At 43.2% G+C, this 17,596-nt stretch overlaps 2 protein-coding genes across 8 annotated transcripts in view; both read right to left on the bottom strand.

Moving 5' to 3' along the window:
• arhgap46a (Rho GTPase activating protein 46a) overlaps positions 1–1,388 on the bottom strand; it is a 42,659-nt gene extending 41,271 nt beyond the window's left edge. For both annotated transcript variants that reach the window (XM_083770711.1, XM_083770710.1), the window contains exon 1: positions 1,239–1,388. In XM_083770711.1, the coding sequence (XP_083626837.1) occupies positions 1,239–1,252 (14 nt within the window). In that variant the 5' untranslated portion in view covers positions 1,253–1,388. The remainder of the gene's footprint in view (positions 1–1,238) is intronic.
• Positions 1,389–1,863: 475 nt separating this feature from the next.
• Positions 1,864–17,596, bottom strand: part of sulf2a (sulfatase 2a) — a 59,420-nt gene continuing 43,687 nt past the window's right edge. For 5 of the 6 annotated variants that reach the window (XM_083770731.1, XM_083770729.1, XM_083770730.1 and 2 more), the window contains 19 exons: positions 16,838–17,077; positions 16,085–16,236; positions 15,098–15,267; positions 13,230–13,380; positions 12,308–12,483; positions 10,876–11,004; positions 10,593–10,649; positions 10,334–10,463; positions 9,732–9,945; positions 8,171–8,432; positions 7,880–7,976; positions 7,680–7,774; positions 7,316–7,375; positions 7,003–7,169; positions 6,380–6,522; positions 5,396–5,504; positions 5,128–5,161; positions 3,882–3,935; positions 1,864–3,485 (listed from right to left, as the gene is read on the bottom strand). In XM_083770731.1, coding sequence (XP_083626857.1) covers positions 3,455–3,485; positions 3,882–3,935; positions 5,128–5,161; positions 5,396–5,504; positions 6,380–6,522; positions 7,003–7,169; positions 7,316–7,375; positions 7,680–7,774; positions 7,880–7,976; positions 8,171–8,432; positions 9,732–9,945; positions 10,334–10,463; positions 10,593–10,649; positions 10,876–11,004; positions 12,308–12,483; positions 13,230–13,380; positions 15,098–15,267; positions 16,085–16,236; positions 16,838–17,077 — 2,471 coding nt within the window. In that variant the 3' untranslated portion in view covers positions 1,864–3,454. The remainder of the gene's footprint in view (positions 3,486–3,881; positions 3,936–5,127; positions 5,162–5,395; positions 5,505–6,379; positions 6,523–7,002; positions 7,170–7,315; positions 7,376–7,679; positions 7,775–7,879; positions 7,977–8,170; positions 8,433–9,731; positions 9,946–10,333; positions 10,464–10,592; positions 10,650–10,875; positions 11,005–12,307; positions 12,484–13,229; positions 13,381–15,097; positions 15,268–16,084; positions 16,237–16,837; positions 17,078–17,596) is intronic. The other variant, XM_083770728.1, reaches the window with a different exon arrangement.

Consider the following 17,596-nt stretch of genomic DNA (forward strand, 5'->3'; position numbering starts at 1 on the left):
AATGAAGCAACAACAAAAGTATAATTTTATATAACATTTACAGAATCCAACACCAAACAGATGCTGGTGCCACAACCCATGATGAGGTATTGTATTGGACCTCCTGTGTGGTGGCACCAGCTCTTCCGAGGTAGAAAACTGCTGAACACAGCCAGTCAGATTGGTGTGATGTTGTGTCAACTGAACTGCTTTAGGTTAAGACATAAACTACTTCTAGCCAGATTGCTTACCAGTGTAGATGATGACAAGATAACACCAGATAAGATAAGAATCTATCAAAGAATTCCTAGGCCTTGAATTTCAACTGAAAGGCCTAGGAAATCTTGGAAGTAAAACTAATAAGTATTTTATGAATTGTGTGTAGGCTATTGTATTGTGTAATAATATTGTTGTTACTTGTTATTGTTGGATACAAAAGAAAACTAGCCCTTCCTTACCTTTAAAATAGCTTTAAATTCAGTGTGAGCTAAACAAACCCATTTGCCTCCAGATCAAAGCAATGTGTGTAATTCTATTCACATCTGCGGACCAAATATGGTGAATATCAACATAAAAGTAAACCCAAACATAGTGGTCCCAGTTAGGTTTCCACCAGTAAAATGGGTGCAACAAATGGGCAATGGAACATTTGTCTAAGGGTTTATGGTCTCTTAACCACAGCAAAGAGTTAACTGAGCCCATTTGTGGACTAGTTTAAAAAGAATCAAGAGGAAGAGGATAATTATAGGAAAAACCAAGACGCAAGCTTTATCTTATGTTTGAAATACTGAAAACATTCTGACTGCATTTTCAGCGTGAAACTACTTCGAACAGCAACATGCTAAAAGATATTGACAAGAGTGATGTATGTGTATGTTCATTTATTATACCGTAATTTATTCAATTCAATCAAGTGTTTAAGGTAAAACAGACAACAAAAAAAGTCAATTTGTTACAAATAAACAATCCTAAAACGCATCATGCGAAATAGACACCTCTTTGCATGCCATGTCCAGAGTTTCTACAGCAAATACCAAATTGCGTGTTCTATTCAAACTATAGTTCTAAAATAATGTAACTTAAACTGTCCATTCTGTAACATGGACTTGTTCGCCGTAGCCTCACACACACATTATGCATGGCTACACTCCACCAAATGCTTGTCGGGACGGCGGCTAACGCCGAAGTAACACCGTTGTAAACTTTGTGCAATTATAAATTAAGTTTCAAACTATTTGAACGTGGATATGAAACCTTACCTTGTCCCGGCCATTTCCGTCACATTGTAAGGTAAAGGATGAATAGAGAAATAAAGCCTTTCCGTCTGGTTGTTTTTGCCTCAAGTTGTAGATTAGTTTTCTTCTCACCGGGTATAGAAAGCAGTCAGGGAGGGTGAGCCTTGTGTGAACAGGAGACAGTTCTCAGTAGTGAATCCGATATGGAGTCTCCGCCTTTGCACGTGAGTCATAGCAGGACGGGACTGGATGGGGGGTCACCCCCCTCCCCCCACCCCAACCGCCAGTGTGCTGCGCTACACCCCCCATCCTAAATTACACACACTAGTCTCCCACTACTATAGCCGCCGGTTTTGCAGACAGGCCAGTCTAGCCTACCCCAGGCTCAGATTTCGTTTTTATTATTTTTGATAGGTATATATTATACTAGGAAAAACAACTCATTTAATAAAAGAATAAACTGTCCATTGTCTGTTTCCAAATCCCATCCACAGATGGTCCCACGTGAAGTTCAGTTCAGGGTTCGTCCAACAACATGTTGCCTAGACTAGAGCGAGATATTTGATTTTGAATACAGACGGACAGCGACACCTGCTGGAAATGCAAGTAGACTATCATGCCATTTCAGAACAAAAGTATAACCACCATGTAATGGCCAAACAACACTTTATTCACAATTACGATAAACACTCAAATCTATAGAAGTTTCGGGGGAAAAATAAAAATCATAGAAGCTAACAAAGGCAATATGCTAAAATGTCACATTGATAATTACATTTGTTGTGCTGTTCCATCTTCTGCACAGTATACATCCATTCATTTTTATAGGGACCTATCTTTTCACAGTGAACATTTTAAGTGCTTTCCCAATGTAAGGAAGTGTTTATACTAAAGCCAGAACACCTTTTATCAAACGTCTCTAGAGAAGGAAAGGACAACCATACAAAATATGAGCAATGACGTTTCTCAAGCTATGCTTCTACCTAAAAATGTCATTTTAACCAACCCATATCATACAAGAGATGTGCCCCTTTAGTATTATAAAAAATATTGTAAACATTTATATTAATTGCACAACATACATTCAAATACATACTGTACTGTACAGCAAGTTTTTATTTCAGTATTGTTATCTTAAAGCACCATGTATAGCAAGCTGATCAAACTATTTTTAGAACCTCTAGTCTACAGTGTAGCGTTGACAATACAAACAAATAAAAGGGAATACACTAAAGAAGCACTCAGATGCTTGTATTGTGCCATAGATGGGATAGTGGTTAGAGTGTAGGCCTTTTGAAGGTGTGGCTGACATGGCGTGGGCATGGCAAAGGGCAATCAGTAGGGTAGGCAAAATGTATTGACCACAGCTCTTATTAACAGAGAAGGGGTGATGACGTTGCATCAATGACATTCATCAACATTAAGATTAGCTATAATACAACAAAAAAAAGTCAAATATCCATCATTGAGTCCAGACCACTTTACATGTGCACAGACATATCGATGAACATTGAGCAAGGATTTCAGAAATCACATTCCTAATTAAGGGCTAACGATCGCAGCTAACCAATATGTGGCAAATAAGACAGTAATTGATACCCAGAATATCAGTGTGTAGCAGCAGAGTGGACGTCTAAAGCCTAATTTATACTTCATCGTACAACAGTGTGGCTTGCTGAAAAATAATAGATTTTCTAGCTGACGACACAATCGACACAATGCATGACCAACTATAAATTAGGCTTAATAAAGCCTCATGTCTATTGGTGCTTTGGTTTCCACCTATTTCCACATGACATGAAAGGAAGCCAATTAAAGCCAATACAGTATAGTATACAGTATAATCTACAAGTAGTACTGCGAAAATGAATGTCTGCTTGTGGACACCAAAACAGCCCCACTTCAAACACAGCAACAGAGTTTTGCTGGGGTGTGATGGGAGTTGTGATTATGTGAGAGTATAAAGAGTGTGAGAGAAATAAGAGTTTTGGAGAGTGAGAAAAGTTTCCTATTGATCTCCGCGTTTCTCCCGGTGAGGTGGTGATCGGAGCGTTAGCTGGTCGGTGCCAGCGGGCTCTCTCAGAAAACCCTCAAACCCAAAAAGACAATACTCAGTTACACTCCAGCGATGTCTGTACAAGGTCCTTGGGTTCTCCTGAACCCCCCCTCTCTCTCCTCCACCTCCTCTTACTCCTTTGTTGGAGGCACTCACGGAGTGGTGAGTTGTGGTAGACAGGTGGTTAACCGACCCACCCTTCCCAAATCTGTCCTCTGTGGAGGAAGGAAAACAAATATTGTGTCATTTGAGGTGCTTCACTGGAAACCATGGCTCCAGTTGTTGTCTGTTCCTAGCAGCAGCAGTGAGAGAGACACACTGACAAATGAAGACTGACGACATATTTCAAGACAATAACTTATCAGAGCCCTGTCATTGACTAGTGTGTGCAGGGCTTCAGCATTGCAAACGCAGGTACAATAGAGGGTTTGCGTGAAGGCGCACAAAGACTTAATGGCGAGAGAGGGAGAAATGGTGAGGGACGGTGGGGAGGAGGTTGGGTCATGGAGCGCGTGCTGCTGAGCCATCTGACCAAGCATAGGATTGAGGTTGTGGATGGATGGGGGAGCTTGGCTGAATATGAGGGAACAGATGGCTTATGACAAACTCACAGCGATTTGGAGGAGGGCCTCTTCACTTTTGGCCTCTTTCGACGATGAACTGGCCTGAAGCATGCACAGCACGTACACGTACACGTGCATGGGCAGACGCATGTGCATGGAGACACGTACACAGGTACGTAGATACACACACACACACACACACAGAAACACACACACACACACGTGCATATCACACATGTGCATATCACACATGCGGGCACACACATACGCACACACACACACACACACACACACACACACACACACACACACACACACACACACACACACACACAGCAGAGACAAGCAATTAGGCTTTATGACAAAAAAGGGAATAGCAGAAGCTGAAAGCAGCCTTGTATTTTGGCACTCGCTAGCGTCCTCATGCTTAAAGCGTTGGATAAACCTTGGGTTGTGTAGCAACCTGCTTCTGTGCTCTATCTATGATCTGCAATCGAGAAAAGTGATTCTATGTGTGATTCTATTCATCCTCATGTATGGCGAAACAGGTCTTCAAATCACAATTTCAGCAAATAACAAGCACAAAAATTTAGTAGATTACTAGATTCCACCAATCTTTATAAAATATAAACTTAAGTGAAATGGCTTTATTCATGTTACATTACCCATGACCCATCTAGTGTAACAAAACATGATACGTCTACATCAGTGTACATGATTGCCACATATACAGCCAGTAAGTGAAATAGGCAAAACTATTGCACCATGACTTGTTTTTCTATATTATACAGAATGTGTTTGTTTGTTGCTAAGGTGTTGCATGCAATGAGAATGAATAGACTCAGTACTTCCAGCCCCTCGCTCACAGAGCACATAAACAACAAATAAAGATGATCAATGCCCACTTCTCTTAAAGTTGGGATTAGTAAATGGAAATGCAGAGGACAAATGTTGCGCAAATATACAAATACCCCAAGAAATTAAAAGAAAGGAAAACATTTACTACCATAGCCATTTTGATATACAACCCAAGGTTCTGACAAAGTTCTAACACTTTGATCACAGTATTAGGAACCCATGGAAATTCAGTACAAACATTAAAGAGGTTCAGTTTCACCAGACTATCCGTGTATTTTATTCCTTTGACTCCCCAAATGACTCTCAGCAGGCGGAAACAAGACCAAAGAGCATCTTGGGAGGCTGTAAACTCTGACTGAGTTCACATTGTAACATGAATTCCATCTGTGGCATTTGTAAAAGTAATCAGCTATGGGCAAGGGGAAGATGAGAATACCTGTAGTCGCTGAAGGAGTTTCGCTCTTTTCCTCCTGAAAGAGAGAGAAAACAAGAGATGGTATGAATTATTTTGTTTCAACCACAATACAATACAATACAATACAATACAATACAATACAATACAATACAATACAATACAATACAATACAATACAATACAATACAATACAATACAATACAATACAATACAATACAATACAATACAATACAATACAATGCAATACAATACAATACAATACAATACAATGTTGAGTATCTCTGACTCACCCTTCTCTGGGTTGCACTGTTTATGTCCCTTGCAGCTCCGCAGTTCCATAAGCTGTTGGTGCATTGAATTCAGAGCATCGCGGTCCAGTGAGCTGACGCCATTTATCAGCTACAGACACAGCAAGGACAATATCTTCAGTAAGAGTTTAGCCAAAACATGACTATAAAGACAATTTACTGGAGTCGCCACAGGAAACTCCATACCCCCTGGTGTTGGAGATAACGGAAATACCATATGAATCATGTTGTGATATCCTGCTGCAGAACCCTTGGATTGATTGATTGATTGAAATATTTATTAACAGTTTGTAGAATTTACAGTACATTTTAAGCACAAACTCAATACAAAGACTGTCAACTGTGAGTGGACGACCCAATTAAGCATTACACTTGTTTACAACAGGGTCCACATTGTTCAATTCATCAAAACATTTAAAGACATACAAACATTTAGAGACATACAAATAGACATTTCTATGTAGCTAAATTCATCATATGGGAAGCAAAAAAGGGAAAAGATACAATATACAGTGAGGGAAAATGGGGTGGGGGGGGTGGGGGGGATTCAGATTTTACAGAGGCCAGTTTCGAATTGCAGCCATCCGTAGGTGCCCTTTGAGAGCGGTTTTGAAGGAGTCAAGGGATTCACATGTCTTAATGACTGTTGGTAGGGCGTTCCACATTTTGGTGGCATAGGAGCGAAAAGAATTTAGTCCCTTGTTTGTGCCGAATCTGGGTTGTACATGGTTTGTTGCACTCCCTCTGGTGTTGTGGGTGTGGACTTCGTTTACATTAAGGAAGTATTTAGACAGGTACATGGGTATCTTGGTGGTGTATCGAATCTTGTGGACCAGACCCATTGCAAGATGCTGTACTCTGTCGACGATCCTAAGCCATCCCAGCTGGAAACTCTGGTACTGGTGATATACGTGTCTGTCTGTGCGCGTATGTGTGCATGTGTGTTCCTGTGCACAGATTACATACCTGGTACGGATCAGTGTTGAGGTCGAAATACTCCAGGAAACCAGTAGCAAACTCGCAGAACACAAAGTTGTGCGTGTCATTGATGGTCCTCAGGCACCAGTAAGTGTTGTTGTTGGCACTAGTGCAAGCACAGAACGGACCCACTGACGAGGACCGGGACAGACAGGGACGCGTAGGGCAATACAGGGAAGGAAGGGGCGAGGAATGGAAGAAAAGAAAAGAAAAGAATATTACTAAACTAACTAAAGTGAGTGACACCCACAGCCACAACACTAGAGGCGGCAACCATGATCTGGTACCACCCAAATTTAGGACAGACATGGAAAGATTCTCATTCTACTACTAATGTGGACACCATCCAAAATAAAAATAAAAAATAAAACTTGGCCTGAAATTACATCCATCAGGAGACCACAAGGGGAGGTAAATGTAAATTCCCATATAGAAAGGAGGTGTCATTCCCTCACTGCCGCTGTTATGCTCCTTTGCATATGATAGTGTTTTATATTGGTTGATGACATGTATTATTGTGTTAATGTTTTTATGCTATGTTAATTAATTGAATACAGTCCCCACTTTGGTTTCAATGAACTTAAGACCCCGAAAGGCTTTGGGTGTCTCACTTGTCCAGAAGGGGGCAGTCTGCCAGTGCTGGTTGTCATGTGTGAAGCAGGTGAGGCCAGGCATGCTGCAGGTGTCATTGTTCCGGAGCCTCTTGAGGAGCTTGCGGAGCTTCTTCCGACGCTTCTGTTCCTTCATCATCCACTGTTTCTTCTGTTTGGACGGCATTCTGATAAATAAGACACAGCGTGCAGAGAAAGAGGTTTGCAGTGAGGGGTGGAAGGGTCGCAAAATAACAATTCCCTTCTTACCGTTTTGAAAAGCATTATGGTCTGCAGAACATAGCAAAAAAAACCTGCTTGTTTCATTATGTACCTGATTGAGTGGATGCGACCGGCGTTGAGCCTGAAGGCATCCTTATTCTTGAAGAAATAACTGGAAAGAAAAGGCAGGAGTTCCAGTTGTAATTTATGTTTGTCTCATGGACAGCTACACCCACAGCAAAATCTTGAGTGTTCATTTAACTGTGTGTGGGACTGTGTGTGTGTGTGTGTGTGTGTGTGTGTGTGTGTGTGTGTGTGTGTGTGTGTGTGTGTGTGTGTGTGTGTGTGTGTGTGTGTGTGTGCGCGCGTGCGTGCGTGCGTGTGTGTGTGTGTGTGTGTGTGTGTGTGTGTGTGAGGGGGGAGGGTAAATCAGTCAGTTTGGCTGGAGATGGTATCCAATATCCATGAACCCTCACCTGGGGGTGTCACAATCGCACTCATCAGGTCGCACCTTCTTCAAGTGACCTTTGACGTCACGCAGGTTCTTTATTTTGGTCTGCAGGGTTTCGATCTAAACACAAACAAGAATCACAATTGCACGTCGAGGTTTCAGTTGAAACAAATCAAATCCACTGAATTAGTGAGAGAAATCTGAAGGAAAAGAGCAGGGCTGTACCTCATGCTCAATGTGCAGTTTGTGGTCTTTCCATGCTTGAAGGGATTTGTAGAGACCTCCATCACACTTAACGGTGTCATTCATAAGAATGGCACACCTACCGAGAAAGCAGACAGAGAGATATCAGAAGAACCATGGCTTTTACTACTTGAACCATCACTCTTTGCCCCCATGCTCCCTCCAGCCACACACACACACACACACACACACACACACACACACACACACACACACACACACACACACACACACACACACACACACACACACACACACACACCCAGACCTTACCTGTAGGTGACTTTAAGTGCAGCAGAGGGTGATAAGCTGTTGTTACTGGGGGTGGGTTTGACGGTGACCTCCATGCCACTGAACTCCTCATCCTCCTCCTCCATGTTCCCCACTTCCCCTCCTCTCCTGCCCCAGCTGCTGTTCCTGGAACCCACGGGTCGGTAGCCCTCCTCCAGGTCAACAGCGTACAGATCTCCGTCCAGCTCAAACGGTATGGAGCGTGACCATCGGCTCCGAGGCACACTCTTGCTGGTCTTCATCTCTGAGTGGGGGGAAAGTATGCGCAATAAGTGATACTGCTCAAAATGTATACTTCTACCAGTTATTTCCAAACTCGCCTTTTCCAATGGCTGAGGCGTGCCGGTTAGGAGTACGCTCATCTGATTAACTTCACTGTACTTCCAGTACGCTCATCTGATTAACTTCACTGTACTTCCTTCAGTTCCTTGGGTCCTCAGCAATACAACTGCCAACTGCCAAGCCCTTTTTTATATAAAAATAAATCCCACGATACATTTCCATCCATTTTTTCCACCCAGTGTCAATTATCTAATGTAATCCTGGACACTACACTCCCTCTGCCAACCTGGGGAGAGCAACGGACTGACCTCATGCTTCCTTCAGTGCATGAGGAGTCCAAACTGCTTCTTTTCACCTGACAGGGGTAGTTCCCCGGTTGGATGTAGCACATGGAATAACATGTCATTCCAATCAGTTCCTTTCCCCTCCATCAGGCACCCCAGCTGGCCAGGGAAGGCAGTATAAAGACCAGGATTAGGCTACTGCATGTTTTTTGTGAGGTTACCTAACCTAGGGGACACGGGGAGAACATGCAAACTCCACACCTTACACGTGATCGGATGAGCGGTTCATGATATAAGCCTGCCCACGCAAGAACTTCTCACTGTACTGTGCTAAGAACCCAAGGAAGTTCAGTGTCAAATGTCCAGCATCAGTTGCTGAATTATAGCACATACCTATATCTTACTCTATACACTCAGTATACACTATATTTACTACTGTAGACAAAGAATGCACCCCGATTAAAATCAGACACTGGTTAGCATTTATTCTCTAAATTGTTCCTCTCTCTCTGTTCCGCTCTCTCTCTCTCTCTCTCGAGTCTCTCTCTCTCTCTCTCTCTCTCTCGTATATATATATACGGTAGTTATATGGTTATACTTATAGTTTTATATATATAGTTATAGTTATAGTTTTTGTACAAAACTGATATTGAATGATGAGCTTCTTATCATTTCTATTTCATCACTATTTTCGTCACTACCCTCCTATTTTCTCAAACCCTGACTGATAAATTGCAGTATGGCTCACGTGTGAGTTTCTAACTCGACCACTTGGTGGCAGCACTGACACATCCATTTTACCATGAACTCTTCAAAAGCCAGGAATTTTACCTTGAGATTAATGTCCCTGTTTTGTAAGGCTTTTGTATTACAAGGGCATTTCAAAGTAAGGCACCAGTATCTTTCAGAACAAAATAAGCTGTATCTATTAATAACTACTGGCAACCTAGTTCACGTGACTGACGGGGGGAGCTTACTCCTCTTAGTGAGCAGCCTCTTCCTCTTCAGCAGAGCGGTCTGTTTGAGGCCCAGGGGGCCACAGTTACAGCTGTCAGAGTTGGTCACGCCACCATAGAGGCGGGAGCCACCGCTGGCCATCAGAGCCTGCATACGCGGGGCATAGAGACTGGCCATGCCCTTGCATTTATACAGCCTCAGCTTGCCAGTCGAGTCCTCCACGCACTGCCACTTCTGTGAGAACACAGACACATAGATGGTGAATTGGGTTAGGTAGTTATAGGTAGGTTGGAAAGTGCGTGCGTGCCGTCCATGCGTGCGTGCGTGCGTGCGTGCGTGCGTGCGTGCATGCATGCGTGCGTGCGTGCGTGTATGCGTGCGTGCGATATGTGCGTGTGTGTGTCAAGACTATTATGTGCTTCTGCCGTCATACCCCACAGATTTCATATGTGGTTAAAATCGGAACATGGATGTCGAAGGAGTCAGGCACAGGAGTACGATGATAGCTGCAATAGTCAATATTTTACACCTACTGCAATCACTGCACTGGATGTGTGAGACATCATCCCATACTTATATGCGTTTCACATCTGCTCTTTCTCCAGTCCTTCCAGATGAATACCTGTCCTGGTTGCTGGCAGGAGGTCTGGTACTCAGCCTTCTGACAAAGATCTTTGACCCGCTGGTATTTAGGAAGGAAGTTCTCCTCCTGAGCCACTTCCTTCCCGTCAGCTCTCTTATGCAGTGGCTTCCTGTGTGAAAAAGTAAAGGGTTAGTTTTAAAGACGGTAATGCCAACCTGCTATATGGAGACTAATGTCACAAGGTGACAAAGCTCGAAATGACAACATATTCTGTGAAAGGTCAATCAATAAACCTTACCCTCTCTCTACCAGGAAAGAGTCCCTCCATGTTTTCGTTTTCTTGTTTAACTGGAACCTAACAACAACAAAAAAACTATCAGCGAAAGTAATAAATCTTTTTTCTTGTCACAGCAGCTGCTGATATTTGGAATGGGCAAACATATAGTGCATTTTCAAATGTCATCGTTGTACTGAGCTGAACAGAAAGTGGAGCAACATCATTTGCATATAGTCTTTTTTATTTATTTATTATCTCATCCATTCAAAAACATTGGTTTGGAATATTATTATTATGTGTTGACCTGTTGACTGGCCTGTCCGTTTCCAGCAGTTTGAGGATGGACTTGCCGTCCATGTCTGAGGGGATGTCAGCTCCAGCTATGTCCAGCATAGTGGGGGCCAGGTCAATGTTCAACACTATGTGAGGATTACTGCAGGGAAACAAGGGCGACAGCAGTGGTTACAACAAACACCCGGCAGTGGAAGTGATCTTATTTTTTTTTTTTTTTTTTAAGATATTTTTTTGCGGCTTACGCCTTTTTATTGATTGATTTTTGAAGGGACAGACAGTAGGCTGACAGGAAACGGGAGAGAGATGGGGGGATGACATGCAGTAAAGGCCGTGTCGGGTCCGGGAGTCGAACCCGCGGCACACTGCGACTGGATTACCAGTCCGGTGCCCAGACCGTTACGCTACGGCCTGGGCCGTGGAAGTGATCATTGAACTCTTTGAAGGCAACGTTTGATAAATTTGCATGAGCTAGGTTTCGAAAGTATAATTAGATGCCTTTGCTATATTCATCAATACTTTGCAAATACAATCATGCTGCCCCGCACGTAACTATTGTTTATCCCCAAATTAGATATGTTACAATATAGGTAGATACTAGAGAAGAATAGCACAACGTGTCAGTTGTCCAAAATAAATACACAATTAATTAGAGCAACTCTCACCATCTACTGTATGTTCACTCTTGATTAATTTCCTGATCTATCTTAGTCCTTCCTGTATGGCTATTTTTGATCTGTTGTCTCTAATATTTATTTCCTGTAATTGTCTTGAATATTCGAAGGAATTCTGAGGATGTTTGACATAGTGAACAAAGTAATAACATTGCGTAGGCTGAATCACTACAGCCTAGCTGTCAATCATGCACGTACGCGTGACTGAAACGCAAATCTCAAAAGTATATTTTTGATGTTTGCATTGCACTTTGTATTCCCTGTGTGTATCCCACCCCTTCATCCCACGTAGAACGCACACCCATGTTTTTTTCCCACATAGACTCCAACATGCGCACCTGAGCACATAGATTCACACACACACACACACACACACACACACACACACACACACACACACACACACACACACTTCCTAATTACACAATTCACACAGACATGTTAACCTGTTAACAATCTTGTATAATTTGAAAAAACGCCTATACACAGCATCTTTTTTTCCCCTTTTTTTCATAAATCTATTGCTAATGCATACACTCGTTTGTCTGACAAACGGCTGCCATGGATTGTTAACAGGTTAAAGGAATGCAATGCAAAATAAACTGTGGGCTTTACTGCATTTTCATAACTGTGAGCCCAATGTATATATTTGTACATACTCCTGAACAACCGGCATGTGTCCATACGTTCCATAACCGTTGTCCTATACCTACTCCCTGATTGTAACATACTCAATGTTACATTTTCTAATAGGAACATGCAGTCACTCACGTTGTCCCTGACTCCACGTTGGGCCCCCGCACATAGAAGGGCACGCGGATGTCGAACTCGTAGGGCATTGATTTGCCCTTGACCAAACCAAACTGTCCAATGTGGTAGCCATGGTCTGAGGTGTAGATGATGTACGTGTTGTCGAGTTCTCCCGTCTCCACCAGCATGTTATACACCTAAACATCAGAGCAGCTCAATCAGTTCTCAGAGATTCTTCATTTTTTTCAACAGTGATGGAAAAAGTAGAAAACCATGTTTGATCATTGAAGTCCCCCATGCAAGTTTTATAGAACAGGACAGGGGTGAAACATTTAGCAAGTGTGTCAGTGAATACATTAACCCATTTAGGCCTGACATCGAAATAAAAAAAGCCTTCTAAATCCTGACAGTTTTCTGAAATACCTATGTTTCTAGGCCTATATCACTCAATATTTCATGTCAAGGACCCCAAAAATGATATGTAATTGGCCTCCGAGACCCCCATCTGAAAATATGTTGTTCCAGGGACCTCTCCAGAAGCAAAGATTTGAGTTAAAAACGTTCATTCTGAAAAAAGATATTCCAAATTTGAGGCACATTTTCACGATTTTTCAAAAATAGCAGACCTACAAGCTCGTATCGCGCCACTCGGTGGCGCGATATGAGCTTGTAGATCTGCTATTTTTAAATAGCTAAAGCATAACACGATGCTGACACCAAAATGGGTGCCCGTTCAGAATGGGTTAAGCAGTAGTAACAGTCGGAGGAATGAGCACAGTTCTCTTAGGACTTGGGAGTCAGCGTGTGTGTGTGTGTGTGTGTGTGTGTGTGTGTGTGTGTGTGTGTGTGTGTGTGTGTGTGTGTGTGTGTGTGTGTGTGTGTGTGTGTGTGTGTTAAGAGTCTGGATGTGTATGCGTCTGTCTCTAAGGGCTTGTCCACCCACCTTCTCCACACTGTCATCCACAGACAACAGCGTCTGCATCCGCCTGCGCATCAGCATATTAGTGAACTGCATGTGGACAGGCTTCATTGCACCAGTGTAACGCAGGATCCAATGCTTGTCTGGGTTCGGGGCATAGTTGTAGCTGGGAGTTCTGAAAGAGTAAAATATGGGAAGGCTGTATATATATATATATATATATATATATATATATATATATATACACACATACTGCAAAATCTTGAGTGTTCAATTCACTCTCAGAGTGAGGGTCTATTTTACACTCAGGAGTTTGGAGTGTAATAGCAAGCCTTGACACAGAGGAGACCACCACATTTCATGTCTGTTCATTTACATATGAAAGAACACTGCGGCGGAGTTGGGTGCTCAGTTTGTATTGCATTGACCCCCTCCATGCATTTTTGCATTGCAGTTGTTTTCACTCTGCATTGTTTTACTTGTACTGGAGATTGGATTGGAGTATTATGGATGCAGTGTGCATATGTAATGTGTGTGGTTATGCGCACAACAGTAAGCTCAGCCAGTGGTTGCAGATGTCACGTCTGCTACTCTTTCCTAAGTAGCCAGAAAACTGTTTATGTAACACAGGACTGGAGGTTATATAAACCATATAAAATGCGAAGAAATGCAATCAATATGCTCGGCGAGCTTGCAGCAAGGACGGTATAATCAATATTTAACTCCAGGCCATATGGAACCTTAATTATTTCAAAATAAACACTGCTAAATATCTAATGAGATCTTATTAGAGGCAAACATATCTAACGTTTAAAGTGGATCGATTTTGGACTTTTAAGAAATGCTAATTTCTCACAGGAACCCCCCCCCCCCCTCTACTCAAATGTAGTGCCTGACGCGTCTGCTGAGGTGGGAAGAAAGTTCACCTCTGGAAGGGCTGCCTTTTTATCACCATGTCATGGATATGGGGGGCGAAAGAAGAAAAGTGAAGGAGAGAAATTGCCCAAGAGGACTCTCTAAAAAATTCAAACAAGAGGGAGTACATTTATAGCCAAAGAAGCAATTAAAAGTGACTGCAAAGACAGTGGAGTGTATCTTCTCTAGACTTGTCTATGCATATTGCATAAAGGTTGCATGGCGTAGGTTAATGATGCTGGTTGATTTAGTCAGTGCAGGGAAAGGGGTGGAGGGATGCTGGCTCATTAAAGGCCTATTGGGTCTGTATCTGGAGGCCAATAGGACAGCTGCCATTAGCCAGCAGCATGCAGGTGCATGCAGAATCAGGGAGACAAAGGCTGGAGCATTTTGCCTGTGTGTGTGTGTGTGTGTGTGTGTGTGTGTGTGTGTGTGTGTGTGTGTGTGTGTGTGTGTGTGTGCATGTGCATGTGCATGTGCATGTGCATGTGCATGTGCATGTGCATGTGCATGTTTGTATTCATTATGTATACATGCCTGGCATCAATTGTGCATATATTTAAGCATGCCTGACAAAATGATGCAAATGACCAAATCTCATTACTATGGTCAAACTAATGGCATGCAAAACGTAAGGGCAAATAAACCAGAGCGCTATACACTGTTGAGGGTGAAGGACGGTTATTCTGCCAAAAGCATGGAAGTACAGGGCAGGCAGAGGAAGAAAAGATGGATGTGAGATTACGGAATTTGTGTCATTTTTGGGTCAAATGAAAGTGAGCATGATTGCACATACAGAGAGGGTAAGTAGTTAGCCAAGACAGCACTTACACTGTTTTTCAATTATTAATTTATCCTTGATTTACCCCAGCCAGTTTCAATAAGGTTAGTTAGGATATCTCATTTCTATTGGAGGTCAGCTTGGTACAATCATCTGAACATGTGCTTAACGTGCCGTTTTAAAATGGGGCTCTTACATATGCTGTGAGGCATTGGAGAAGGCAGAGCTGTACTGGGGCGCTGAATCCTCCGGACCATGCGGGGCAGCGTGGCTCAGGACCATCATGACAGGTCGATGGGGGTACATCCTCTTCGACATGCGGAAATAGTTGATGCTGTCGTTGGTTATGACGTCTGTCAGATAGTCCTACGGAGCGAGGATGTATGGATTTAGTAGAAAGAAATCACTTTCATTATTTTAGCTACAGTGACCCTTGTTAGTACGTGCAAATAGAGGAAGGGAATTGACATGTGTTGGAGGTGCAAACTAAGTTGCGTCTTGTTAGCGGTCCGGGCATCTAGGCTGGTAATCCAGCCCGACAGCGTGTCACGGGTGTGAGTCCCGACTCCCGATCCCGACGACCTTTGCTGCGTGTCACGCCCTTCTCTTCCCCCATTTCCTGTCATACTACGGTCTACCATAGTTTTGTGTTGTATATGATCTGTCTCACAAACGCACTGCTGATACCTGTTGTTTGTACCTCCAAGACAAGGACACATTTGGCCATGAAGGAGATGTTGTCCGCACAGTGTTTTGTAGCTCCCACGGGAATTTTATTTAGAAGGATGACAACGTTTCGACCCCCTATGGGTCTTCATCAGGTATACCTGTCATACCTGAGGACGACTCATAGGGGGTCGAAATGTTGTCATCCTTCTGAATAACAAGAAACATTCTGCAGACTACATCCTTCTCCTGTACGTATCTTTTTGTTAAGCACCTGAAAGTATTTTTTTAGAGATGTGCGTACTTTCTTTTTTATTCACATGTGGCCATGCCCCCACATACCGTATGTGTGCCTCAAATAATTCTCCATTAAGACATTTTTACTTCACTGCTCATTATCTGTGAAATGACGAATGAGTCAACTAAATGTTTTCAGATATAATTGACCCACAACTAACAATTCTCTTGTGCAAGTCTTGTGTGTTTTGTAAACTCGCTATACATAAGAGTGTGAGACCTTTGGGTAGTCATTGCCATGCTTCTCTCGGACTCCATTCCTGCTGAGGGTGTAGTTGTAGAAGCGGGAGTTCTTAACCAGTGCCACCCATTCTCTCCAGCCGGGAGGCACATAGGAGCCATTGTACTCGTTCAGATACTTCCCAAAAAATGCTGAGAGAGACATAGCAAGTGGTGAGTAAAGTATTTGGCTGGTTAAGGAGTGAGGAAAAAGTAGCTTAACCCATTCTGACCGGGCACCCATTTTGGTTTCAGCATCATGTTATGCTTTAGCTATTTAAAAATAGCAGATCTACAAGCTCATATCGCGCCACCGAGTGGCGCGATACGAGCTTGTAGGTCTGCTATTTTTGAAAAATCGAAGAGCGACTGACATTTTTAGAATCTGATCTCAGGTCAGAATGGGTTCATCAGACCAGTGTGTGTCCGGCGGAAACCTCGTATGAATCTGATCTCAGGTCAGAATGGGTTAAATCAGTGCTGACATCTGTCACAGTGGTGATGTCTTTTATAGACCCACTGAAAAAAACATGCCTGGAGTATACCACCAGGGGGCCACAGCCCCAACAGTTCTATTTCAGGGCCGCTTTAACATCAAATCATGCATGAGCATGCATTGCATACTAGTTGAAATTAGTGAGATCTTGCAAGTAATTTACATGCAAACTTGGGTCCATATGGGGCATCTGCTTGTGACGCTTGGTCGGTGATCCAAGAAATGGTAGGGAAAACATCACCACATGCACTCACTGACCTGTCCTGTAGCCGGAGTTGTTGAGGTGCACTGCAAACGTGTATGGCTCATGGTGGGCTTGCCACGAGGGCGACGAGCAGTTCTCGTTGTTGGTGAAGGTGTGGTGGTTGTGCACGTACTTCCCCGTCAGGATGGAGGAGCGTGAGGGGCAGCACATGGGCGTGGTGGAGAAGGCGTTGGAGAAATGCGTGCCCCCCTTCTCCATGATACGCCGTGTCTTGTTCATGGCCTGCATTGAGCCTGCGAGAGAGACGTGCAGAATGCATAATATAATAAGAGACAGGAGAGAGCAGAGGGACGTGTGCAGAGAGGAAGAGGCGTAAGAGATGTGAGCGAGACAAATTTAAGTAAAAGTGGCAGGAGGGTAAAAAGAAGACATAAGAAGGACAGTAAAAATGGGTAAAATAGAAGTGTGGAACACGAGATAGGGAAGTGAGGAATGAAGAGAAGAAAAGAAGCGAGGTGACGAGAGAGAGAGTAAAGGAGGGGGGGGGGGGGAATCGAAAGAATAAATCTTCTGGGCAAAGTGTAGCGCATTTGAATTCATGTGTACTAAAGGTCTTTCAGTGTTGATGGCGATTGTTTGGGGAAACAGATGCTTGACCATAAATTCCTGCTTTTCAATGCGAGTCTCCTCACTAGTGATCACAGGAGGACAAAGGGTGTCACCAAGGCCCATTATGCAGCCACTCCAGCCCCAATACGCCGTTGAAGGGCTTAAGCGGGTAGGGAGATGGCCAGCGTTTGGCACCCAGACAA

Source organism: Protomyctophum parallelum, assembly GCF_964188405.1.
Source record: "Protomyctophum parallelum genome assembly, chromosome: 8".
Classification (NCBI taxonomy): Eukaryota; Metazoa; Chordata; class Actinopteri; order Myctophiformes; family Myctophidae; genus Protomyctophum; species Protomyctophum parallelum.